The 27,535-nt window shown below is 53.8% G+C and overlaps 1 protein-coding gene across 1 annotated transcript in view; it reads left to right on the forward strand.

Moving 5' to 3' along the window:
- LOC140427280 (ciliary microtubule-associated protein 2-like) overlaps nucleotides 1-27,168 on the forward strand; it is a 60,750-nt gene extending 33,582 nt beyond the window's left edge. Inside the window, 7 exon segments of the mRNA XM_072512860.1 lie at nucleotides 42-179; nucleotides 8,996-9,136; nucleotides 11,849-12,016; nucleotides 12,145-12,267; nucleotides 24,717-24,738; nucleotides 24,741-24,843; nucleotides 26,940-27,168. Coding sequence (XP_072368961.1) covers nucleotides 42-179; nucleotides 8,996-9,136; nucleotides 11,849-12,016; nucleotides 12,145-12,267; nucleotides 24,717-24,738; nucleotides 24,741-24,843; nucleotides 26,940-26,991 — 747 coding nt within the window. The 3' untranslated portion in view covers nucleotides 26,992-27,168.
- The last annotated feature ends 367 nt before the right edge of the window (nucleotides 27,169-27,535 follow it).

A 27,535-nucleotide genomic window follows, 5' to 3' on the forward strand; every position in this document is an offset into this window, starting at 1 on the left:
TGAAAGAATTGACATGACTTTGACTCTGTTTTTTATTTCAGGCTGATAGTCCAGGCCCTGGAACATATGGAAAGGGCGGGATTCCAACTGCAGTGCTGGAGGAGAAAGCTAAGAAGTCTTTTGGGTCACAAGGGCTGATGGATTCAAAAAGTGCAAAGAGCCGATCTCCTAACACAGTGGTAAGTACATCACTCCATTGCCTTATTTTAAGCCATCACAAAGTATTTGCAATGAAGTGGTACCTTTAATGTAAAACGTTTCTCAAGCCATTTCACACTATTTGAATATACGTTTACCAGAAAATGCTACAGCAAAATAAGCATTTCACTATTTCCTTCAGTTGTAATGTCTCCAGACTGCGGTTATCGGGGTCTGGAAACCAGTATCATCTGCCAAGTGTGAAATAAAGCACCCAAGGAACCAAACCTCTTGGACTTCTCAGAGATAACTTTTGTCTTCACCGCTTGCTCATGAGCCTGAGGGATTGGATTGGCCACCAGTTGCTGAGCCCGTCCAATTTTCATTACATTAATTTCAAAAGGCAATGAAAAACAGCCAGGTTCTACAACCTGCTCCACTGGGTTACTGTCCAAACAACCAATTGAAAATGACTTTTCCCTTGAATTCAGTACCATTCCTGAATTCAAACACTAACTGGGGTATGAAACGTACATGCCCAGAAATTACTGTTGACATTATGAGCAGAAAATAATGATTCCATGACATTCCCTTGTCCATTATTTTAACAAGACCTAACCTCTTTACCTTTAGTAGGTAAATCCCTCCACTGAAATCTTAGTAGAATGTTTAATGAACACTTCTTTTTTTTTAACAAACAATTTTATTGAGGTATTTTAGGCATATAGAAAAAGTGACATTGTACAGTACAAAAAAAAAAGAAGTCAAGACACAAATTACAAATTAAACATAGTGCAAACCATGGCTCTGTTCACGCACGGACCTGCCTCAATATCCCCCTACTCTACTCTACTCGACCCTAGCACCCCCCCGCGCCCCCCCCCCCCCTCCTCCTCCCGGGTCCTCCGAAACCCCAAAGTTTGCCACCTCCGGGCTCATTACCACCCTAGTTTTCAATACCCGGGACATGACATCTGCGAATCCCTGCCAATACCCCTGAGTTTAGGGCACGACCAGAACATGTGTACATGGTTAGCCAGTCCTCTGGCACATCTAGCACACTTGTCCTCCAGCCCGAAGAATCTGCTCATCCGGGCCACCATCATGTGGGCCCGGTGCACCACCTTAAACTGGATCAGGCTGAGCCTGGCGCATGTTGCGGTCGTGTTTACTCTGCTCAGAGCTTCTGCCAAAATACCGTCCTCCAGCTCCCCCCCCGATCTCCTCCTCCCACTTAAGCTTCAGGTCCTTGGTCTGCGTATCCTCAGGTCCCATTAGTTCCTTGTAGACGTCTGAAACTCTACCGTCTCCCACCTCTCCCCTAGAAGCTACCCTGTCCTGCCTCCCCTTCGGCAGGAGACGTGGGAAGGACGGCACCAGTCTGCGTACAAAATCCCTCACCTGTAAGTATCTAAAGTCGTTCCCTCTCGCCAGCCCAAACTTCTCCTCCAGCGCCCTCATGCTCGGAAAGCTCCCTTCCAGGAACAGATCCCCCATCCTCACAATCCCCGCCCTCCTCCACAATCCATGTTCCCCGGGGCAAATCGGTGGTTGCCGCAGATTGGAGTCCACACCGATGCTCTTACCTCCCCTACATGCCTCCTCCACTGGCCCCAGATCCGAAGAGCCGCCACCACTGTCGGGCCGGTGGAGTACCGTGCCGGCGGAAGCGGCAGAGGTGCCATGATCAGAGCTGCTAAGCTAGTGCCCCTGCACGAAGCAGCCTCCATCCGCTCCCAAACCGACTCCGCAGCCACCATCCATTTCCTTACCATCGCTATATTGGCCGCCCAGTAATAGTTGCTGAAGTTCGGCAACGCCAGGCCCCCTTCTCCTCTGTTCCTTTCAAGCATCACCCTCTTCACCCGCGGGGACTTCCCTGCCCATACAAATCCCAGAATAATTTTATTCAGCTTCTTAAAGAAGGACCGCGGGATAAAGATGGGGAGACACCGAAAAACAAACAAGAACCGCGGGAGAATCGTCATCTTAACAGTCTGCACCCTCCCCGCCAATGACAGCGGGAGAGCATCCCACCTCTGGACCTCCTCCCTCACTCGTTCCACCAGTCGGGACAGGTTGAGCCCATGCAACCTGCCCCAGTCCCGTGCCACCTGAATCCCCAAATACCGGAAACTCTCTCTCGGGGTTGCCATAATACCGTCCATCCCCACCATTGGGTCCGATACATACAACAGCAGATCATCTGTGTATAACGAGAGTCTATGTTCCACTCATAGAATCATAGAAGTTTACAGCATGGAAACAGGCCCTTCGGCCCAACCAGTCCATGCCGCCCAGTTTTTACCATTAAGCTAGTCCCAGTTGCCCGCACTTGGCCCATAACCCTCTATACCCATCTTAACCATGTAACTATCTAAATGCGTTTTAAAAGACACAATTGTACCCGCCTCTACTACTACCTCTGGCAGCCCATTCCAGACACTCACTACCCTCTGAGTGAAGAAATTGCCCCTCTGGGCCCTTCTGAATCTCTCCCCTCTTACCTTAAACCTATGCCCTCTAGTTTTAGACTCCCCTACCTTTGGGAAAAGATGTTGACTATCTACCTTATCTATGCCCCTCATTATTTTATAGACCTCTATAAGATCACCCCTAAGCCTCCTACGCTCCAGGGAAAAAAGTCCCAGTCTATCCAGCCTCTCCTTATAACTCAAACCATCAAGTCCCGGCAACATCCTAGTAAATCTTTTCTGCACTCTTTCTAGTTTAATAATATCCTTTCTATAATAGGGTGACCAGAACTGCACACAGTATTCCAAGTGTGGCCGTACCAATGTCTTGTACAACTTCAACAAGACGTCCCAACTCCTGTATTCAATGTTCTGACCAATGAAACCAAGCATGCCGAATGCCTTCTTCACCACCCTGTCCACCTGCGACTCCACCTTCAAGGAGCTATGAACCTGTACTCCTAGATCTCTTTGTTCTATAACTCTCCCCAACGCCATACCATTAACTGAGTAGGTCCTGGCCTGATTCGATCTGCCAAAATGCATCACCTCACATTTATCTAAATTAAACTCCATCTGCCATTCGTCGGCCCACTGGCCTAATTGATCAAGATCCCGTTGCAATCCTAGATAACCTTCTTCACTATCCACTGTGCCACCAATCTTGGTGTCATCTGCAAACTTACTAACCATGCCTCCTAAATTCTCATCCAAATCATTAATATAAATCACAAATAACAGTGGACCCAGCACCGATCCCTGAGGCACACCACTGGTCACAGGCCTCCAGTTTGAAAAACAACCCTCTACAACCACCCTCTGTCTTCTGTCGTCCAGCCAATTTTGAATCCAATTGGCAACCTCACCCTGGATCCCGTGAGCTTTAACCTTCTGCAACAACCTACCATGCGGTACCTTGTCAAAGGCTTTGCTAAAGTCCATGTAGACAACGTCTACTGCACTGCCCTCATATACCTTCTTGGTCACCCCCTCAAAAAACTCAATCAAATTTGTGAGACATGATTTTCCACGCACAAAGCCATGCTGACTGCCCCAAATCAGTCCTTGCCTCTCTAAATGCTTATAGATCCTGTCTCTCAGAATACCTTCTAGCAACTTACCTACTACAGACGTTAGGCTCACTGGTCTGTAGTTCCCAGGTTTTTCCCTGCTGCCCTTCTTAAACAAGGGCACAACATTCGCCACTCTCCAATCTTCAGGCACCTCACCTGTGGCTGCCGATGATTCAAATATCTCTGTTAGGGGACCCGCAATTTCCTCCCTAGCCTCCCACAACATCCTGGGATACATTTCATCAGGTCCCGGGGATTTATCTACCTTGATGCGCTTTAAGACTTCCAGCACCTCCTCCTCTGTAATATGCACACTTCTCAAGACATCACTATTTATTTCCCTTCGTTTCCTAACATCCATGCCTTTCTCCACCGTGAATACCGATGAGAAATATTCATTCAGGATCTCACCCAACTCTTGTGGCTCTGCACATAGATGTCCTTGTTGATCCTTAAGAGGCCCTACTCTGTCCCTAGTTACTCTTTTCCCCTTTATGTATCTGTAGAATCTCTTTGGATTCTCCTTTGCATTATTTGCCAAAGCAATTTCATGTCCCCTTTTTGCCCTCCTGATTTCCCTCTTAACTCTATTTCGACAATCTCTATACTCTTCAAGGGATCCACTTGATCCCAGTTGCTTATGTACGTCATATGCCTCCTTCTTCTTTTTGACCAGAGTCTCAATATCTCGAGTCATCCAGGGTTCCCTACTTCTACCAGCCTTGCCCTTCACTCTAAAGGGAATGTGCTTACCCTGCACCCTGGTTAACACATTTTTAAAAGCCTCCCATTTACCAGCCGTCCCTTTGCCTGCCAACAGTCTCCCCCAATCTACCTCTGAAAGTTCCTGTCTGATACCATCAAAATTGGCCTTGCCCCAATTAAGAATTTTAACTCTTGGGCCAGACCTATCATTCTCCATAGCTATCTTAAAACTAATGGAGTTATGGTCACTTGTCCCAAAGTGATCCCTCACTAACACTTCTATCACTTGCCCTTCCTTATTTCCCAAGACGAGGTCAAGTTTTGCCCCCTCTCTAGTCGGTCCATCCACATACTGAATGAGAAATTCCTCCTGAATACACTCAACAAATTTCCCTCCATCCAAGCCCTTAATGCTATGGCTGTCCCAGTCAATGTTGGGAAAGTTAAAGTCCCCTACTATTACCACCCTATTATTCTTGCAGCTATCTGTAATCTCTTTACATATTTGCTCCTCAATTTCCCGCTGACTATTTGGGGGCCTGTAGTACAGTCCTTCCAAGGTGATCTCTCCCTACTTATTTTTCAGTTCCACCCATATAGACTCAGTGGGCGAACCCTCGGATATATCCCCTCTAAGTACTGCCGTGATGTTCTCCCTAATCAAAAAGCCACTCCCCCTCCTCTCTTACCTCCTGTTCTATCCTTTCTATAGCATCTGTACCCCGGAACTCCCCCCCCCCCCCCCCCCCCGGACCAGCCCTTTCCAGCCCCTAGAAACTCTCAATGCAATTGCCAGCGGCCGTATGGCCAGTGCAAACAGCAGTGGGGAGAGAGGGCAGCCCTGTCTTGTCCCACGGTGCAGTCTAAAGTAGTCCGATGTCGTCCTGTTAACCTGACACTCGTCTCCGGGGCCTGATACAATAACTTAACCCAGTCGATGAACCCTGCCCCGAACCGGAACCGTCTTAGTACCTTCCACAGATAATCCCACTCGACCCAGTCAAAAGCCTTTCCAGCATCCATGGCTACCATGATCTCTACCTCCCTACTCTCCGGGGGCATCATAATCACTTTGAGCAGCCTTCTTTATGTTGGCCACCAGCTGCCTCCCCTTTACAAACCCGGTTTGGTCCTCCCCAATTACATCCGGTACACAATCCTCAATTCTAGTCGCCAAAACTTTGGCCAGTAACTTGGCGTTTACGTTAATCAAAGAGATCGGCCTGTATGACCCACAGGTCTCCGGGTCCTTATCCAGTTTCAGAATGAGCGAGATTGTGGCCTGTATCATCATAGGGGTAATCTCCCTCTGTCTCTTGCCTCGTTAAAGACCCTGACCAGCACCGGCCCCACTATCCCGGCAAATGTTTTGTAAATCTCCACCGGATACCCGTCCAGCCCCGGGGCTTTACCTGACTGCATGACCTTCAGGCCCCCCAATACCTCTTTGATCCTGACCAGGGCCCCCAGTCTGTCCACCAACCCCCTCCCCACTCTTGGGAAGGCCAGTCCATCCAGGAATCGCCTCATCCTCCCCCGGTTCCCCGGGGGGTTCCGAAGTGTACAGCTTCCTATAAAAGTCCCCAAAGATCTTGTTCTGCCCTGCCAGGTCACCCACTAGATTACCCTCCCCATCCACTACCCTCCCTATTTCCCTAGCCGCTTCCCTCTTCCTTAGTTGTTGCGCACGCATTCTACTGGCCTTCTCCCCATGCTCATAAATCGCGTCTTTTACCTTTCTAAGCTGCTCTTGCCTGTAGTCAGCACCCCAAATTCGGCCTGCAGCCTCTGTCGTTTCCTGAGTAACTCTGGCCTCGGGATTCCGCATAACTCCTGTCCTTAATCAGTCGGTCCGTCTCTGCCCTATCTGCCCTGTCCCTGGATGCCCGGATTGAAATCAGCTCCCCTCTCACCACTGCCTTCAGTGCCTCCCAGAGCACCGCTGCCGAGACTTCTCCAGTATCGTTCACCTGCAGGTAATTCTGCATGCGTTTCCTCAGCCTCTCACACACCGCCTCGTCTGCGAGTAGTGCAATTTCCAGCCTCCATGGTGGGCGCTGAAAGCTGTCCTTACAAAACTGCAGGTCTACCCAGTGCGGAGCATGGTCCGATATGGCAATTGCCGAACATTCTGCCCCCACCATTCCGGCCAGCAGGTCCCTACTCACAACAAAGTAGTCAATTCGGGAATACACCTTGTGGATGTGGGAGTAGTACAAGAACTCCCTCGCCCTCGGCCGTCTAAATCTCCATGGATTTGCTCCCTCCATTTGCATCATGAACCCTCTCAGTTCCTTTGCCATTGCTGGCAACCTGCCCGTCTTGAGCATGACCGGTCCAGGCTCGGGTCCAGGACTGTATTAAAGTCCCCGCCCATGATCAACTTACGTGAGTCCAAGTCGGGGATCTTCCATAGCATCCTCCTAATAAAATCCACATCGTCCCAATTAGGGGCATACACACTAACCAGGACTACTCTCACCCCTTCGAGCTTACCCCTCACCATAACGAACCTGCCACCCCCATCCACAACTGTGCCCTCCGCCTCAAATTGTACCCTTTTATTAATCAGGATCGCAAACCCCCTCGTGTTCAAATCAAGCCCCGAATGAAAGACCTGACTGACCCAACCCTTCCTTAACCTAACCTGGTACTTTCAGGTGCGCCTCCTGCAACAAGACTATGTCCATCTTCAGAACCCGCAGATGCGTAAACACACGCGCCCTCTTCACTGGCCCTCTAACATTCCAGGTGATCAGCCTGGTTGGGGGGCACTTCGCCCCCCCCTTTGCCAATCAGCCATCCCGTTTCCTTGGCCAGCCCCCCAGCCATGTGTTACGCTTCCTCTGGCCAGCCTCCTGGCCAGCTCCACCCATGACCTCCTCACTGTTACCATGCCCAGTGTCCATCCCCGTCAGCAGAACAACCCCCCCCACCAACCCCCACCCCCCCTCCCTCTAGCAACACCATGTATCATCTAACCCCTGCTCTAATCTATCTATATGCACACCCCAACCTCGGCTTCCGTTGACTAGCCCCACTCAGCTAGCCTGGGGCTCCCAGCCTCGGCACCAGCCCGTCTCCCACCCATTGTTCCCAGTCACCCCTCCCCCAGACCCCTCCACACCACTTCCCCAGATCAGCCCTACTTAAGCAAACACACTGTACAAGTCATAAACCACCCCCACAATAGCACAATTCAAGTTAAACAAGAAATAAAGAGATAAGAAATAACAGGCACTCTCAGTCCTTCCCATACAGACACAGAAAAAGATTGCACAAAGTTCCCCAGAAGCATCCATTTTAACCCAACCCTTTTAACTGTTTTCTTTATTATTTTCCCCCCAGCCAAACTCCAACTAATCAAAGAGCCCAAACAGGAAACATTCAGGGAAACCACACAAAAAGCATGCAAAAACAAGAAAAAAAAAGATACATCCGAAAACGGGAGAGACACCACATATACTTAAAAGCTCTAACATGTGTCCAAACGTCCTCAGCTCAGGGCCAGCCCTTGCTTCTTAACAAAGTCCATCGCCTCTTCGGGTTCCTCGAAATAGTGGTGCTGACCCTTATACGTAACCCACAGTCGCGCCGGAAAAAGCAGCCCGAATTTCACCTTGTTTTTATACAGTATCTCCTTCACCTGCCTGTAGCCTCCCCTCTTCCTGGCCACCTCCGTGCTCAAATCTTGGTAAACACGCAGGGTGGTATTGTCCCAAATACAGCTTTGTGTGCTCTTTGCCCATTGCAGCACCCGTTCCTTGTCCAGGTACCTGTGAAAGCGTACCACCATCGCTCGTGGGGGACCCCCTTGTCGTGGCTACCTCACCTGCACTCTGTGTGCCCTGTCCACCACCGGCGGGTGCGGGAATACCTCGTTCCCCAGCAACTTCTGAAACATACCCTCCACATATGCGGCAGCGTCTAGCCCCTCTGCCCCCTCCGGGAGGCCCACGATTCTCACGTTCTGCCGGCGAGTTCTGTTGTCCAGGTCCTCCAGCCTTTCCAGATGCACTTTTTGCTGGTCCCTCAGCCTCCGAATCTCCACATCCGCCACCGTTTGAAAGTCAGCCTGCTCCTCCACTGACTTCTCCAACTGCTGGCACTCCTCAGCCTGATCATCCAGCCTCTTTCCCATCCTATCAATCGACTTCTGTAGCGGCTCCAAGTTGTCATGCCTCAAAGCCAAAAAGCCCTCCTGCATAGTCTACAGCAGCTGCTCCATTGTGGGCTGGGCTGTCGGCTCCTTGCCCTGAACACCAGCCATGCTGGTCTCTCTCACAGCCTCCACTGTGCCCTTACTCGACCACTTCTTCTGCCTTTTACGGTCCCTCCGGCTTCTTCGGTCCATACAATTCTGTATGGGTCCTGTGCCTGAGTACTATTGCTTTCCAGTTCCGCGCTCAAAAGCGCAAAAAAGTCAGGGGAAAAGGTCCAAAAGTCCAACCGAAACGGGAACCAACAAATGTGCGACCTACTCCCTCATAGCCGCCACCAGATGTCTTTAATGATCACTTCTGCAGTAACTTCGCTGGCAGTAACTTTCAGCTAATTCTCAGTATTACGGTCATCACTTTTAAAAGATTGTACATCCTTTTCCAGGGTTGTGACTTGGCACCAAGTACCTACGACCTCGGAAATAGCATAGATAAATTAATGACACGAGTGGTCAGTAAACGTGGCCCCTACGACCTCTTTACAGGAGAAAGGAGTGATCGGATCAAAACTGGGCATCTGGCAACGGTATGTATATATAAAACAATTAGCTTGATCTCAAATTCACTGCTTTATTTTTCTTGCGGTGCTTTAGGTCAGCTGTAAATCTGTGGATCACTGAGGATTGCTATGAAGTATTGAGCACTGAGTGAAAACACTGAGGCCTAAATTCAATACCACCTGATTTAGGGGAGGCAGTGGAGTAGTGGTATTGTCACTGGACTAGTAATTCAGAGACCCACAGTAATGATCTGGGGTCCCGGGTTCGAATCCCAGATGGTGAAATTTGAATTCAGTAAAAAGAAATCTGGAATTAAATGTCGAATGATGACCATGAAACCATTGTTGATTGTCATAAAAACCCATCTGGTTCACTAATGTCCTTTAGGGAAGGAAATCTGCCGTCCTTACCTGGTCTGGCCTAAATGTGACTCCAGACCCACACAACAATGTGGCTGACTCTTAACTGCCCCCCATTGAAATGGCCCAGCAAGCCACTCGGTTCGAGGGCAATTAGGGATGGGCAACAAAGGCTGGCCCAGCCAGCGACCCCCACATCCCAAGAATAAATAGAAAAAAGAGGATTGCAAATGATGGAGTGCGCTGGATTTGTGTGCCAGAAGAGAGAGCCTGAACGATAGTCCTAAATTTGTTCTTGATCCTTTATTGGCCAATTCTCGGACCAATCCATAATTGTGGAAGCCAGCTCATCAATCTGGCCTTTCAACTCTTGCCTGGGATGAGGCATTAGGTGTGGGGCAGCAGCAGCAGCCTGAAATATTAATGTGAAGGGAGGAAAAACATAATTTCAAGATTGAAATAACCCTCTATTGCTCTCATACCGGTGGCCCAAAAACTGCAAATTGATTGTGGGATGCTGCTCTACCATATGAGTTATTATTACATCAGTTTTATGGCTAAGGTTTGGATGCAACAAGATTGAATTTATGCCCCATTGTTTCCTGACTAGTGTAGTGTGAATCCATTTATACAATGGGATGAAAGATGACTATCTATAAGAGTCTTAACAACGATGTATTCAGGTTGTCTCAGTCCCTACTTCTCAGTACCGAGCACAACACCGAATATAATTTTGTACTCAATGATATTAAATTGGTAGTCTCGCTCAGGTCAGAAAAAATCCTGGGGAAAAATAAAACTCACACTGGTGGAGTGTGGATGGAGTTAAGACTCATTGGAACCAATATTTCACACACAGTGCAGACACTGCTGCCAGTGCAAAATGTGTTCCCAATAGGCAGCTGGCCCATTCGAGTGTGATGGGGCATGAGATCTGCAGGAGACCCCCTACAAAAAGGTAGTTTGCAGTGTCTTCAAGGATAGGGTAAGAGGTCAGTGATCCTGTGGAGCAATAGGCAGAATTGCTTGAACCATGCATCTCCAGTGTAGTGAAGGAGGTGACGGGGGTCCACTCCCCCCCCTTGATGGGTTACCGTGCCAGACAAAATTAGACATCAGAAATGGAGAGAGGTCACAGAGCGGGTAAATACCATAAACATTCTGCTGGAATGTAATATAATGACCTCTGGAGGACGTGCTTCTCCTCTCCTGTGCTTCTCTCCTTGTCCTTATCATAAGAGAGCATGTCAGTTGGTCAGGTCCAAACCTGCCCCTAGAGAAAGTCACCCATGGAGACACAAGAGGTACTTCACCGAGAGGAACAAGGACAGCAAATGCATGGGAACCCCATCACCTGAAAATTCCCCTCCGAGTCACACACCATGCTGATCAGGAACCATTGGCGGAATTCTCCGCAATCGGCGCGATGTCCGCCGACCGGCGCCAAAAACGGCGCGAATCAGTCCGGCATCGCACCGCCCCAAAGGTGCGGAATCCTCCGTATCTTGAGCGTCCGAGCCCTAACCTTGAGGGGCTAGGCCCGCGCCGGACTGATTTCCGCCCCGCCAGCTGGCAGGAAAGGCCTTTGGTGCCCCACCAGCTGGCGCAAAACTGACTATGCCGGGCGGCGCATGCGCGGGAGCGTCAGCGGCCGCTCACGGCATCCCTGCCCATGCGCAGTGGAGGGGGTCTCTTCCGCCTCCGCCATGGTGGAGACCATGGCGAAGGCGGAAGGAAAAGAGTGCCCCCACGGCACAGGCCCGCCCGCGGATCGGTGGGCCCCGATCGCGGGCCAGGCCACCGTGGGGGCACCCCCCGGGGCCAGATCGCCCCGCTCCCCCCCCAGTACCCCGGACCCCGGCGGGGGGTCGGAGAATCCCGCCCCATATGCTTCCTTCACTGTCACTGGGTCAAGATTCTAGAAATTCCTTCCTTATAGCACTCTAGGGTTGCCTACACCAGATGGATTGAAGCGGCTCATCGCCACTTTCCCAAGGGGAATTAGGAATGCAATGCGATCCCATGAATGAATTGTTGTCTTAGACAAAATAATTCCATTCTGTTATTGCTGATCACTATTTTCTTTTAACTTGGACACCTCCTCAACAATTCTCAAATACCACAAAGTCAGTGTTTAACATAGTCAAAAGTATTGTGAAAAAAAACCATAATTCCTGTCAAAATTGCAAAATGCATTGACTTGTTGATAATTTGCAGCCCTGTGCTTAAATACAGATAAACACATTAAAACCTCTTATCGTCTTTAGTTTTAGATTTACAGATGTAATTATAGAAGGCACAAGTTCTAAGTTTCCCAACAGCAGGAAAGATCTGGAATAAATGACTGAAAGAAAACTATGTTTGTCTTTTCTCTTTTAGGACCCACTGAACCTCTCTCCTGGAATGTATAAATTTCAGTCATTCACTGATGATCTTTTAAGTTCAGCAAAGAAAAGACATGGAAAATTCAGCATGATCGAGCAGTACCCATTTCCGCCAGTGGACAGAATATTCTACAGCGGGCTGAATATGATTCGACCGCCAGTAGTTAGTCTCCAGGGCTGCTGCTTTATTACAGTTTTCTCTGAAAAACAGTTGACATCAATTTCATTGTGTTTTACTTAATGTGGCATTGATGCTCTGACTTATAATCTTGTTCTCCTGCTGTTCAACAGGGCAAGACTGCCTTTTACAATGTGAGAGAACTTTCCAGACCAGAAAATCGAAAGCCACCTCCATTTTTGTCGTCCACAAGCCGGGGTGGCCGTGTACCTGTGAAAATGCTCACTTTTAACCATGTAAGTGTGAGATCTGTGTGGCTCGCTTGCTCGCTCGCTCCTGCCCTCCCTCCCTCCCTCCCTCCCTCACTCCCTCCCTCCCTCCCTCCCTCACTCACTCACACTCCTCACTCACTCACTCACTCACACCAGTGAGGGTAGTCTAGGATAGTTCAATAATCTTGCCATAAGCAGATCTCACGTGCCGAATGGGCTAGAGCCTGCTGCCTGTAATGATATATATATTTGATAACTATTGTGAGCTTAAAAGAAATGCATAGCTCAACAAAAAATGATGCTGGAAGATCCAATTAAAATGTGCCGTGCGAGTAAAGAACCTAAAAATAGATGTGCCAAAATGTTGAATCGGGAATGTGGCGTCAAAATTCTCAACTCAGTCTAGCTTGAAATTCAGCACGCTCAAAAAGATGGCTGATTCGCGTAAGCGCACCTAAAGAAAAAACGTGATTCACATGTTGAACGTTCTGCGCATGTGCGGGACCAGTTCGGACATGCGCACATTGATAAACTCCGGACGAGGATCGATTTGCGTATGCACAATGGGAATTTGCGCATGACGTCACGGATGTGATGACATCAGGGTGTTGTGGCCACATCCACGTACAAAAAAAATGCCTGACAATTGAAAAAAACATTTGAAAGGCATCAAACAACAGAATTTTACCTCCCAAGGCAGAACATTGCCTGAATTTGCAGCACCATGGAACAAAATGTTTGCAGCAAAGAAGAAGAAGAAAATGTTAACAAATCTAAAAATAAAGACGCTAACTCTTATATTGAAGAGTGTTACGTAGATATGGCAGAAATATTCGGCTGAACTGATCATTCCGTTAGTAACACGATTGAAAATCTAAATATTGCTAAAGGTAGATGAATCCAATACATTGATGGAATGGCAGATTATTGCAACATCGGACGACAGTAATCTGACAAATGAACAAGAAGAAGAAGAAGACTATGACAGTCTATCTAGTTTAGTTCCTGAACCAGAAGGAACAGACTATGAAGGTCTATCTAATATATTTGCTGAGCTAGAAAAAGAAGACTCTGAAAGTCTATCCACTGTACTTGCCAGTAAGGACAACAGTGAGGAAACAGATAATGAACAACAAAACGAAGACTATGAAGGTCTACCCACTTTATTTGCGAATAGTGACAAAGTGATCACAAGTAGCATACAAGGTGTGCAGAACAAAAGCAAGACTGACAGATCTCAGCTGGACTTTACAAAGGCTGACAATCAGAGTGCAACAATGAATAAATCAAGTGAGAGCACATCAATGGTGAACAGCGAACAAGAAAATTACATCTTGGAGAAGTTGACTCCAGAAGAAGAGCACCAAGAGATCAAAGATAAACCAGATCATCCAGAAGAGACTGATGCCACAAAGCTCAATGATACATCAGATCATCCACAGGAACCTGAGATCATAAAGTGCAGCGAAGCATCAGATAATACAAAGGACACTGATGGTATAATGGTTGAAAATGAATCAGACAGGAGCTGGGGGAGGAGATCGAGGAAGGTCTGTGGGCGGATGCCCTAGGTAGGGTTAATTCCTCCTCCTCGTGTGCCAGGCTCAGCCTGATACAATTTAAGGTGGTTCACAGAGCTCACCTGACAGGGGCGAGGTTGAGCAGGTTCTTTGGGGTAGAGGACAGATGTGGAAGGTGCTCAGGGAGCCCGGCGAACCATGTCCATATGTTTTGGACATGCCCGGCACTGGAGGGGTTCTGGAGAGGAGTGGCGGGAGCAATATCTCAGGTGGTGAAAGTCCGGGTCAAGCCAAGCTGGGGGCTAGCAATATTTGGAGTAGTGGACGAGCCGGGAGTGCAGGAGGCGAAAGAGGCCGGTATTCTGGCCTTTGCGTCTCTAGTAGCCCGGCGAAGGATCTTGCTAATGTGGAAGGAGGCGAAGCCCCCCAGCGTGGAGGCCTGGATAAACGATATGGCTGGGTTCATAAAGTTGGAGAGGATTAAGTTCGCCTTGAGAGGGTCTGCGCAGGGGTTCTACAGGCAATGGCAACCGTTCCTAGACTATCTCGCGGAGCATTAGAGGAAGATCGGTCAGCAGCAGCAGCAACCTGGGGGGGGGGGGGGGGGGCGTCCTGGGGAGGGGGGGGGGGGGGACTGCCTGGGAGGGTGGATGAGCAAGTGATAACATGAAGGGTTGGGGAAACTGGCACGTATGGGAGAGAGCCAGTGTACAAAGACATGTAAATATATCATTTTGCCATGTATATATCTTGCTCTGTGCGATTTCTCGTTATTTTGTTACGGGGGGGGGGGTTATTGTTTGTAAGGGAGAAAAATTGTGTTAAAAAACTTTAATAAATATATTTTTAAAAAAAGAAAATGAATCAGACAAGCCAAAAGGAATGGATCTTGAGCACACAAAAAATCACTAGGGAACAACAGACTGTACACAAAGGTATGGCTGTGAAACTGAAGGACAACTGACCAGCACAGTCCAATGCAATGTCAAGAAAGTGTTTGAACTCACAGTCACACTTGACAGACCATACAGTATGGAAAGCAATCCAGATGGCAACCGAGCAAAGACCTTCAGGACAGTGTGTGAAAAACAGCTACCAGTCGAGGTAAAATGGACATGCGCTGGGGGGGGGGGGGCAACTGGGGAGCAACCGCACATGGCTCCACCATGCCGACCCCTGGATCGTGTGTATCCGTTCCGATGGCCCGTCTACCCCACTGCCCACCCATAACCCCCATCGACTGGTGAGGTCACTGGCCGTTCGGCTGAAGGCTATCGCTAAGAGGCAACTGGCAATCATGGTTATGTGAGCACTTCACACAACCCAAGTGGTTTCCCGTGGGTGGGCGGGACATGTAGCATGTGGGAGTCATTGCCTAGCATCCCAATCACACCTCGATGCGTGGACACTGTGCCTGGACACTGCGGGAGGCAATACCACACACGCAGCAGGCAACATCCGAACATCCAGGGGATGGGACACAGCTCCGGTAACATGTCCACGGCCAGAGGGTGGGTGGATGCCACGGGGAGATACCCGGAGGGATGGGCCAAGGGTTCAGAGGTTGGCCCGCATTGTGGAAGAAAGTGACAGAGGCATCATATTAGTCATGCACAACGGTGTTTATTTTGTGTGACAATTTTCCTGATAGTGCCGCCCCTCCCCTCCCACCCCTGAAACCCCTCTCCCCCTCCCCCCCCTCACCTGGTGCCTTCAGTAATCCTCGATGTGCTTTGCCTTCCTCGCTCTACCACTAAGTCTAGGTGTGTCCCCAGGATGCACATCAGAGGTGGAGGCTGCCAGCTACTGACCACGTCCCACGGCCTTCAACACCGCTGGCGGGCGTTCTCTGGGGGCCGTACAGAGCGCACCGGCTCACTTGTCAGTGGCTCACTTGTCAGTGGCACATGCACAGCCATTGCCGCTACTCCCGTATGCTGACTTTGAGATGCAGCCTCACCAGAGGACTGGAACTTGGGGGGGCTGGTGACCACCATCCCCACTCCATGGGATGGATCTTGGTTCGCACTCAGCGTCCCTCCTCCCGGTCGGTCCCCATAGGGCCCTAGGGTTCACCATGGGATGGAGGGGCAGCTGGTTCGAGCCCCGGCTGCCCCTGCATCATCTGGCTCTGCCAGCCCTGGCAGCTCCCCAGGGTCCACACCATCGTTTCGACACCCTTGGCAATTCTCCTCAGTGACTGGGACATACTCTGCAGTGCCTCAGCAATGTCCACCTGTGACTGGGACAAGCTCCACTGCGCCTCGGCCATTCCCATCTGAGAGTGGGACATGTCCCGCAGAACTTCATTAAGGTCAGCTTAGTACTGGGTGACATCTCCCAGTGAGGCGCACATTCTGTCGAGACCCTCACCAATTGTGTGATGCCTTGGACACCTCTACTAATGGTGACAACGTCGTGCACCGGGCTCCTCTGCGGTCCCAACTCTAGCAGTGTTGGCCTTGGTGCCACGCATTGCCAATGACATCTCCTGCAGCCGTAGCCGCTGGGATTCTTCCAATCGGCTATGGACCTGCTGTAGTGTCGCTGACATCTCCCTTTAAATGTCCTGGCCGCACCCTAATGTCTCCTTCACCTCCGGGTAAACCTGTACTAGAGGCTCAGCATCAGCATCTGGGTCCTGGGATCCAGCAGCCCTCCAACTGCTGTCTCACCTGGGGTCCTGTCTCCACCTGATGTGCATCATCATCTGTGTGGTGCTCACCAGATTGTGACCCAGAAGTCTCGGGCGAAATTCTCCTACCCGCCCCGCCACATTTCTGCCCCGACCGGCCGGCGGGAGTCTCCGTAACACCGGCCGGTCAATGGGGTTTCCCATTGTGGGGCAGCCCCACGCCGTCGGGAAACCCCCGGGCGCAGGCAAAACGGAGACTCCCGCCGGAGGAGAATGACGCCCCTGGGGCGTCATTCTCCGACCCCCCAGCGGGTCGGAGAATGGCCGTTGGCCGCCGTGAATTCCGCCCCCGCCGGTTGCCGAAGTCTCCGAAGGGAGAAAAGTCGGCGGGGCGGTAATGGCGCCGCTGCCGTCGGAGAATGTCACGGGTCTGCGCAAGGCAGCCGATTTTCGGCCTGCCGCTATTCTCCCTTCGGGATGGGCCGAAGTCCCATCGACGTGATGACCGTTCACGTCGACGTAAATTAAACCTCCTTTTCATCGGCGTGACCCTGTGCTCCAGGTTCACGCCGACCAGCGTGGAGGTGAGTGACGGCCTGGGGGGTTGGCTCTGGGCAGGCGATGGCGTGGCCGCAGTCTGAATGTGTGAGGAGAGGTGTGTCTCGGGTTGTGTGTGTGTGTGTGCGGCGGGGGGGGGGGTGGTTAGAGTGGGCTGGGCTCCGGGGGAGTGCCGGGAGGGGGGTCCGAGCCGGGGAGGAGGTTGGGGGGGTCCGTGCCGGGGAGGAGGTTGGGGGGGGGGTCCGTGCCGGGGAGGGGGATGGGGGGTCCGTGCCGGGGAGGAGGTTGGGGTCCGTGCCGGGGAGGAGGTTGGGGGGGGTCCGTGCCGGGGAGGAGGTTGGGGGGGTCCGTGCCTGGGAGGAGGTTGGGGTCTCTGTGCCGGGGGGGGGATGGGGGGTCCGTGCCGGGGAGGAGGTTGGGGTCCGTGCCGGGGAGGAGGTTGGGGGGGTCCGTGCCGGGGAGGAGGTTGGGGGGGGGTCCGTGCCGGGGAGGAGGTTGGGGGGGGTCCGTGCCGGGGAGGAGGTTGGGGGTTCCGTGCCGGGGAGGAGGTTGGGGTCCGTGCCGGGGAGGGGGATGGGGGGGACCGTGCCGGGGAGGAGGTTGGGGTCCGTGCCGGGGGGGAGGTTGGGGGGGGGGTGCGTGCCGGGGAGGGAGATGGGGGGTCCTTGCCGGGGAGGAGGTTGGGGTCCGTGCCGGGGAGGAGGTTGGGGGGTCCATGCCGGGGAGGAGGTTGGGGGGGGGTGCGTGCCGGGGAGGGGGATGGGGGTCCGTGCCAGGGAGGAGATTGGGGTCCATGCCGGGGAGGGGGATGGGGGGGTCCGTGCCGGGGAGGAGGTTGGGGTCCGTGCCGGGGGGGAGGTTGGGGGGGTCCATGCCGGGGAGGAGGTTGGGGGGGGGTGCGTGCCGGGGAGGGGGATGGGGGGTCCGTGCCGGGGAGGATGTTGGGGTCCGTGCCGGGCAGGAGGTTGGGGGGGTCCGTGCCGGGGAGGAGGTGGGGGGGGGTTCCGTGCCGGGGAGGAGGTTGGGGGGGGTCCGTGCCGGGGAGGGGAATGGGGGTTCCGTGCCGGGGAGGAGGTTGGGGTCCCTGTCGGGGAGGGGGATGGGGGGTCCGTGCCGGGGAGGAGGTTGGGGTCCGTGCCGGGGAGGAGGTTGGTGGGGTCCGTGCCGGGGAGGAGGTTGGGGGTTCCGTGCCGGGGAGGAGGTTGGGGGGGGGGTCCGTGCCGGGGAGGAGGTTGGGGGGGTCCGTGCCGGGGAGGAGGTTGGGGGGGGGGTCCGTGCCGGGGAGGAGGTTGGGAGGGGTCTGTGCCGGGGAGGAGGTTGGGGGGGTCCGTGCCGGGGAGGAGATTGGGGGGGGGTCCGTGCCGGGGAGGGGGATGGGGGGTCCGTGCCAGGGAGGGGGATGCGAGGGCAAGTGAGTTGGTCCACCTGGCCAGGTGCCAGCCTCCAACAGTTGGACCCATGCGGTCCATGCCACCTGGCTGGGGGGAGGAGGGGATATGGGCAATGATGACATGTCGTCGTTCCCCTCCCCCCCACAGGCCGTCATGTTTTCCGATCATCCAGCGATGTGGCCGCCCTGGCGGCAGCCGCTCATGTCTATGTTGCCCTGGATGAGGAGGAGGAGGAGGAGTAACGTGCCAGAGAGGCGGCGCAGGCTGCCGCAGAGGGATAGGCGGCAGCCGCCCATGCTGGAGGGACACCTAACCGACAGGACGAGAAAGGGGAGGAGGACGTCGCGGCCCCACGGCAACGGAGGCACCCGAGGGCGCCCCGTGTGTACCGGCCCCGGCAGTCATACCAGGACCTCACGGACCGGGATTGCAGGAGGAGACTCCGGATGAGGCGGGAAACCGTGGCACACATCTGCCACCTGCTGGCACACCTGTCACCGCGTGGCACTGGCGGGGGACACCCTCTCCCCGTGTCCGTCAAGGTTACGGTGGCCCTGAACTTTTATGCAACGGGGTCATTCCAGGCACCGAGTGGGGACCTGTCCGGCATATCGCAGACATCGTTGCATCCGGGCAGTGACAGATGCCCTATATGCCATGGCGCACCGCTACATCCGGTTCCCCGTGGACCGGGCAAGCCAAGATGCCCGGGCCGTGGGCATCTCTGCCGTGCCGGGTTCCCCATGGTCCAGGGCGCGATCGATGGGATGCACGTCGCCGTGCGGCCACCTGCAGATAACAGGGCCGTGTTCACCAATAGGAAGGGGACCTATTCGATGAACATACAGGTGGTCTGCGACCACCGCATGATGATCCTGCACGTCTGCGCCCGTTACCCAGGCAGTGTACACGACTCATACGTGTTGTCGCGGTCATCCATCCCCGGCATGTACGAGGGACGCCATCCCCGGCTGAGGGGCTGGTTGCTGGGCGACGGTCCATCCATTGCGATCGTGGCTGATGACGCCTATACGGAGGCCACGCAATGAGGCGGAGAACCGCTACAATGATGCCCATGTAGCGACAAGGGGAGTGATAGAGAGGTGCTTTGGCGTGCTGAAGATGCGTTTCAGGTGCCTGGAGCTCTCTGGGGGCGCCCTCCAGTATCGGTCAGATAGGGTCGGCCGGATCATTGTGGTGTGCTGCGCCCTGCACAACATAGCCCAACAGAGGGGCGATGTGCCGCAGGCAGAGGAGGGCGGAGTGGAGGAGCAGCAGGAAGAGGCGCAGTCCTCCCCAGATGAGGGGGATGGGGGCAATGGTCAGGGCAGACGGGCTAGACACGGGCGGGTGGCTGTCCACCGTTACCGGCTGGCCCAGCGGGCACGGGACAGGCTGATAGCCGCCCGCTTCACTGACTAGATGGGCGTGGGAATCGGGTAGTATGGCCACAGACCACACATCATGGCAACAGCCGACCACCCACACCCCCCACCCATCCGCCCACCCAGCACCCTCACCCCCCCTCCCCAACCCCACCCACCCCACCCGCATGCACACCACCCCCCCCCATTGCCGGCACAACGGCCGGGCTCACACAGTTGCGGGTGGACGCGTGTCTATTGCAGGCCATGGAGGATGATGATAACCCACCCTGCGGTGAGCTCCTGGCTCCACATCGTTGGACTATGTCTGACCCATGGCCACAGTACCACCATCCACCCGGACCATCCCTGCATGCGGCTGTGACACTGCAGCGCATGGTCCCGTCCTCTGCCCGGGGGGATGTTGATGGCGGCCCAGGGGGAAGGAGTAATGTGCCAGAGAGGCGGCGCAGGCTGCCGCAGAGGGATAGGCGGCAGCCGCCCATGCTGGAGGGACACCTAACCGACAGGACGAGGAGGGGGAGGAGGACGTCGCGGCCCCACGGGGCTGAGGTAAGACCACCCCTCACACACACACTTGCGCTCAACGTACATGACACCCCCGCACGCTTTGGACAGAGCACAAAGGCAGCTTCTGTAGGTGTAACATTGACTTTAATAACCAAAGGAGTTCATGCACGTGCCCTAACCCCTAAAACTCATCTGTGCCCTGCACCCGTGCCAACTTACTCAGTGTCTAATTGTTTGGCCTTACGGGCCCTTTGACTACGTCTACGTGGTTCCCCAGACGGTACAGCAGAACTGGAGGTGGACTCCTGTGATTCCTGCCCTCTGACACTGGATCCCTTTGGCGGCCGTTTCCTGGGGCGTCCTGGCCTAGATGGGCCAGGCTGCGGCCCGGGCGACTGGGATGGCGAGCTGCCAGCCTGTCCTGCCCGTTGCCCACCCGATGCACCTGGGACGGAAGGGGGGGCAACGCAGTGTTCCGGGACCTCCCCTACAGGGGGAGCCGGGACGGACCACACCACTTCCTCCTCCCTCGGGGTGCCCGATGGCCCCCAGGCCTCTACATGGGTGGGGGATGCGAACGGACTGGCCATCCAACGCCCCCCCGACATCTGGCGCTGCCAGTCCTGGAGGCCCGTGCTGGTATCGACAGGGGTCTGCAGGTTTGCAGCCATGGAGCCCAGGGGGTTGGCAAACCCTGTCTGTGACAGTGCGACGCCGGCTCGCACATGGCCACTGGCGCCGATGCCCTCAGCGATGGCCTGCAGAGACTGGGCCATGGCCTGCAGAGACTGGGCTATGGTGTTGAGCGCCTCTGCCATCTGGCGCTGGCACTGGCTCATGGCCTCCTGTGAGAGGGCAGCCATGTCCTGGGCCACAGACGCCGCCTGCACGGAAAACCCTAGGCCTCGCAAACCCTTCCCCATGTCTGACACCGTCGCACCCATTGCCTCCACCGCGGACGCCACCCGTGCGGTGTCGGCCTGGGTGGCACGCATGACCGGCACCACTCCCAGCTCCTGGACGCGGGTGGACTCCTCCACCTGCGACTGCAGCCGCCGCAAGCCGGCCGTCACCCTCTTCGCTCGTCTCCGGGTCGGTGGTTGTATCGGATCTATGTGTGGGTGTGGTAACTCCAGGAACCCGGGATCCATCTGGGCGGCAGATGTTCGCTTGGGCTGGGCTGCCCTCCGACCGCCCGGCCCCTCTGCTGCTCCTACCTCCACCTGCTGTACCGGGACGGCTGTGTTGTGCGCACCAGTGAGTGTACCAGACGCCTCATCACTAAAGTGCCCAACCGAGGTGAGTGTTTCTGCGATGGTGGAGGGTGTTGGTGACAGCCATGGCGTTGTGTCGTGCTCTTCGTCCCACTCTGAGTCCATGGCACTTTGGGGTGGGGGTTCGTCTCCACCCATCCACTCTGAGTCACTGTCCGGTATTTCGTCTTCCTGGGTAGTGCTGTCCCGGGTCGGGGTGTCCTGGGCAGTGCTGTCCCGGGTAGTGGTGTCCTGGGTAGTGGTGTCCTGGGTAGTGGTGTCCTGGGTAGTAGTGTCCTGGGTCGGATGTGACGGGGGCCTGTGGCTGCCCCCCTCGTCGCTGGGTGGTCGCTCCCGCATGTGACGGAGGTGTCGTCTCCCTGTTGCTCCAGGTCTCTCCGTCTCCCGTGGTGTGCGAGGGGCATCCCGCGGGCGTCGCATGCTGGAGGGTCCGGGTCTCTCTGTCTCCCGTGGCCTCCGAGGGGCATCCTGCGGGCGTCGCATGCTGGAGGGTCCGGGTCTCTCTGTCTCCCGTGGCCTCCGAGGGGCATCCTGCGGGCGTCGCATGCTGGAGGGTCCGGGTCTCTCTGTCTCCCGTGGCCTCCGAGGGGCATCCTGCGGGCGTCGCATGCTGGAGGGTCCGGGTCTCTCTGTCTCCTGTGGCGGGCGAGGGGCATCCTGCGGGCGTCGCATGCTGGAGGGTCCGGGTCTCTCTGTCTCCCGTGGCCTCCGAGGGGCATCCTGCGGGCGTCGCATGCTGGAGGGTCCGGGTCTCTCCGTCTCCCGTGGCCTCCGAGGGGCATCCTGCGGGCGGTCTGCATCTGCGGGGCTGGGTGCCTGGACGTTTGGTCCTGCGATACACAATGAAGCATGCATGGTTAGACATCAGGTAGTGATCAGGTGATATGGGGGAGGGGGATATAGGGGAGGTGGGATATGGGGACGGGCTGTCGGTGGCTCACTTGCTAGTACGCCCCCGACCTCTGCATCAGCAACCTCCCGGTCCTCAGGTCCGCCAGCCAGTTCCAGGGCCCTTTCCTCGTGTTCGGTCAGTGGCCTCTCATCAGCGGGGCCTCCTCCAGTCCTCACATGCTCCCTATTGTTGTGTGCGCGCTTCTCCTGTGGGGGGGGGGGGGGGGGGGCGGTGGCAGGTGTAAAAGGCAACACTGTTAGGCAGGTATATGAATGCACGCCATCGGTTGCGCGTGCATTGCAGAGGTTAAGGTTAGGGCTGGATTCACTTGGGGATATGGGGGATATGGGGGAGGGGGGATATGGGGGAGGGGGGATATGGGGGAGGGGGGATATGGGGGAGGGGGGATATTGGGGAGGGGGGGATATGGTGGATATGTGGGAGGCTCACCCTGCCTGCTCTGACGAGGTCGTTCACCTTCTTGTGGCACTGGGTGCCTGTCCGTGGTGTCAGGGCCGCAGCGGTGACGGCCTCTGCCACCTCCCTCCACAGACGCCGGCTGTGGCGTGGGGCAACTCTGCGGCCGTGCCCGGGATACAGGGCGTCCCTCCTCTGCTCCACTGTGTCCAGGAGCGCCTCCACATCCCGTGACTCGAACCTCGGGGCTGAGCGGCGGCCAGCCATCCAGTCGGGTGTTCCGGTCGGGTGTTCCGGTTGGGTGGGGGGGAGCAGCGCGGCCTTATGAGCCGTCACGCCGTGCGGCGTGTATGACGCTGCACGGCGTGAACCACGTGCGCAAGCGCGGATCCCGTTACGTCGCTGCTAGCCCATTTCGGGCCGGAGACTTTCGACCCATTTTTCCGATGTGACGCAAGTCGGATTTGCGCCGTTTTTTGCGCCGATCGGCGGACTTTCTGCCGATAACGGAGAATTTCGCCCCTGATCTCTAACATTTCCCACCGAGGTGTGTGTATCTGCACTGGTGGAGGGTGGGGATGACAGCTGTGATGCCTCGATCGTGTCTTCCTCAGTACTCACATCCAAGGTGGTCTCATCGGAGGGGGCCACCCGGGATGGGCTGATGCCGTCGGCTGGAGGACCTGCGGAAGAATTGACATGTGGTCAGTGGAAGGGATGGGTCAGTCAGTAAGGCAATAACAACACGTGTTTGACAAGTCCTTCGAGTGGAGTCCGATAGCTCCTCAACTCTGCGATGTCTGCCAGCCTCCGCATTGGTGACCGCTCTGTCCTCAGCCACCCCAGTCATCTCCAGAGCCCGCTCCTCAAAGGAGATGAGGATTCCTATGTCCGGCACCCCACCGCCAGTCTGGGCCCTCTCCAGATGGTTGTGGGAGAGCTTTTCCTGAGGAGACACAGAGAGGGCATTGTTAGCCACATGTGTAGTTCACAGTGGTGGGGTCTGGGGTGTGTGGTGGTGGGGGGGGGGGGGGCGTTGGTGTCTACTCACTCGTGCTGCCCGGTGTAGGTCATTGACCTTTTCCAGCACTGGAGGCCAGTCCTCCTGATCACACTCCTGGCGCTCACAATCACTACCACCTCATCCCAGGCAGCACTCAAGCCCTGTGACTGACCTTCCAGGACCCTCTGGGGAACTGGACATCCCTCTCGGCCTTCACTGCGTCTAGGAGCCTAGCCAGATCTCCGTCCCCGAATCTTGGGGCTGGTCTCCGAGGCGCCATTGTTGTGAGCCGGTTGGGATTGACTGTGCAAGAGCTGTTTAAGTGCTGCTCGACCTTGTTGGCCGGGCTGGTGAGTATGGTGCCGGTAAATCGACTGGCAAACCTTCATTTGCGGCAAGAAACCCATGGAGCCTCATTAACTGGACCAATTAATGTTGAATAGCGTTGTCGACCTCGCTGGGCTGAGTGCTGGTAAGCTTGTGGCAGTCCCGCTCGCTACCACACTTAGAAATCTTTCCGGAGAATCAGACCCAATGTTTCCCGTTGCTGTTCTGTTTCCAGGTTGAATAATCCACTGAGGGCATTGTTCACATTAAACAAGGTACGGTCTAAAGTGGAATTGTGAGTTATTATCATACCAAGAAATGTTAAATGTCAGATTTATGATTAAAGATAGGGACACAGATTACAGACTCATTCACAAATATGGAGGTACTATACATTTATTTTAAAGAGGGTGATTTTGAAAAGAGGGTGATTTTCAACAAGAATGCATGAAGCTTGAGTGTGCTGGGATTAGGGAAATTAATCTTTCATTAAGGAAAAGCTTAGCCGAATGAAGGGGAAACTCTTTTTATTAATGTGCCAATGATTTTGTTTTGTTGCAGAACAATGTTGCCGTAGGTCGTTATGACCCACTAAATATGATCCAAAAGCAACAAACGGCTACAACTCGTCATTTAAGTCCAAGACACAACGTTACCTCAGCAATATGGAAAGGGACAAGTACATGCAGTAAGTTTATACACATTGAATTACCACCATTACAAACTATGTGCCTAGCTCTGGTTTTCAATATTTCCGACTCCTAAATGAAGTTGTGGATATTGCTCCCAGGAAATGATGCCTACACCATGTATACTTTCTGAGTATTTTATGAAAATCCAGTCAAGATAAGTATTTCCTCCTGTGTTTTCCTTGATGCACTATGTCAATTTGCATTCCCAAATCGGACTTGGGCTGTCGAAACTAATTGAATTGATTGAAGTCTCTCCCTATCAACTTTTTTCTGTGTTTTATTTAATTCGTTCATGGGACATGAGAGGGGAGTTAAGAGTCAACCACATGGCTGTGAATCTGGACACATATAGGCCAGATCGGGTAAGGATGGTGGATTTCCTTCACAAAGGACATTAACCACAGGGTTTTTTTTAATAACAACTGCCAATGGTATTCATGGTCATCATTAGACTTTTTAATTCCAGACATTTATTGAATTCAAATTTCACCATCTGCAGTGGTGGGATTTGAACCTGGGTCCCTGCAGCATTACCCTGGGTCTCTGGTTTACTCGTCCAGTGACAATACCACTATGCCACCACCTCCCATGTTACATTGGATCATCATAATATTGGTTGCTCATCCTCCTCCATCTCCATTCATAGCATTTTTGGATTTGGCAGGTGATGCCCTCCTGTTGCAGAAGTTCCCCATTTATCTGGGCTCGAGGCTGACACAGATAAACACAGGTTTGCCTGCACCAGTGGCTGGGTATTCTGTGGCCAGCAAGTCCTGATGTGGGACTTGAGCGCCGAGCATTCTAGCTTGGCGACAATAGTGCCTCTTTTTAAAATATTATTTTATGGGATGTGGGCATCACATTAGGCCAGTAATGGTTGCCCATCCCTAATTGCCCTTGAAGTGGTGCTGAACCATCTTCTTGAACCACTGCAGTCCATGTAGTGAAGCTACATTCAGAATGCTGGTGGAAATGTCCTGGATTTTGACTCAGCGACAGTGAGGGGAACAGCGATATAGTTCCAAGTCAGGAGGGTGTGGGTTGGAGGGGATTGAGCAGTGGTGAGAAGGGGCTGTGGTGAGTTTCATGCAGTGCATCTTGTAGATGGCATGCATTGCTGCCATTGTGCATCAGGGGTGGAGGGAGTGGACGTTGAAGGTGGTGGGTGGGCTACTAATCTGATGCTTTGTCCTGTATGATGTTAAGCATCCTGATTGTTGTTGGAGTTCACTCACCTAGGCAAGTGGAGAGTATTCCATCACATTTTGACTTGTGCCTTGTAAATAGTAGAGGCTTTTGGGACTCAGGAGATGAATTACTCTCTGCAGAATTCCCAGCCTCTGATCTGCTCTTGTATCCATAGTATTTGTATGGCTGGTCCAGTTCAGTTTCTGGTCAATGGTCCCAGGATGTTCATAGTGGAGGATGCAGCAATGGTAATGCCATTGAATGTCATGGGGTGATGGTGAGATTCTGCCTCGTTGGAGATGGTCATTGCCTGGCACTTGTGTGACATGAATGTTACTTGCCACTTGTCAGCCCAAGCCTGAATGTTGTCCCAGTCTTGCTGGCTATGTGCACCAACTACTTCAGTATCTGAGGAGTCTCAAATGGTGCTGAACATTGTGCAATCGTCAGCAAACATCCTCACTTCTGATGTTCTAATATAGGGAAGTGATGTCCTGGGATTGAGATGATTGATCTCCAACAACCACACCCATTTTCCTTTGTGCTCGCGATGGCTCCAACAATGGAGAGCTTTCTCATTTCCATTGACTTCAGCTGTGCTAGGGCATCTTGGTAACACGCCAATCAAGTGCTGCCTTGATGTCAAAGGCTGTCATTCTCACTTCACCTCTTGAGTTCTACTCTTTTGTCCATTTTGGGACTAAGGTTGTAAACGAGAGAAGGAGCTGAGTGACCTTGGTGGAACCCAAACTGAGCATCAGTGAGCAGCTTATTGCTGAGTGTCACTTGATAGCACTGTTGGTGACCCTTTGCATCACTTTGCTGATTAAGTGAATCATGAGTTATTAATAATGTTGAACGATGGAAGAGTATTTTTATTCTATAACTATTCTTCTATTTTCAGGGAGCGTCTGGGCTCTGGAAAACTCAGGTCAGATGAAGCTGATACCAACTGAAAATGTTTGGTGCCTTAACTTATTTGAATATAAGACTCAATAGATCTATCAAGAAACCCTTTCACAATTCATTAAACTCAAAACAGCCGTTTGTTGCATTCAAAGAAAGTTGTTTCTTGGATTTTGTAATCTAGTAAAGGAGCTTCTAACTGGAGGAATAAATAACTTGAAGATGAATGTTGTCCCTCGATATAATTGGTATTATTTTATTGTTAAATTTGTTGTTTATCAGACCCGTGGGGGGGGGTCAGGCCGTGGGGGGGGGTGTCAGACCCGTGGGGGGGGGGGGGGTTGGGGGGGGCTCAGACCCCTGGGGGGGGGATGGGGGGGGGTCAGTCCGTGGGGGGGGTTGGGGGGGGGTCAGACCCGTGGCGGGGGTCCAGACCCGTGGGAGGGGGTTGGGGGGGGGTCAGACCTGTGGGGGGGGGGGGTGGGGGGGGGGTCAGACCCGTGGGGGGGGGGGTTGGGGGGGGTCAGACCCATGGGGGGGTTGGGGGGGGTCAGACCCGTGGGGGGGTGGTTGGGGGGGGTCAGACCCGTGGGG

The sequence above is a fragment of the Scyliorhinus torazame genome, chromosome 7 (genome assembly GCF_047496885.1).
Source record: "Scyliorhinus torazame isolate Kashiwa2021f chromosome 7, sScyTor2.1, whole genome shotgun sequence".
NCBI lineage: Eukaryota > Metazoa > Chordata > Chondrichthyes > Carcharhiniformes > Scyliorhinidae > Scyliorhinus > Scyliorhinus torazame.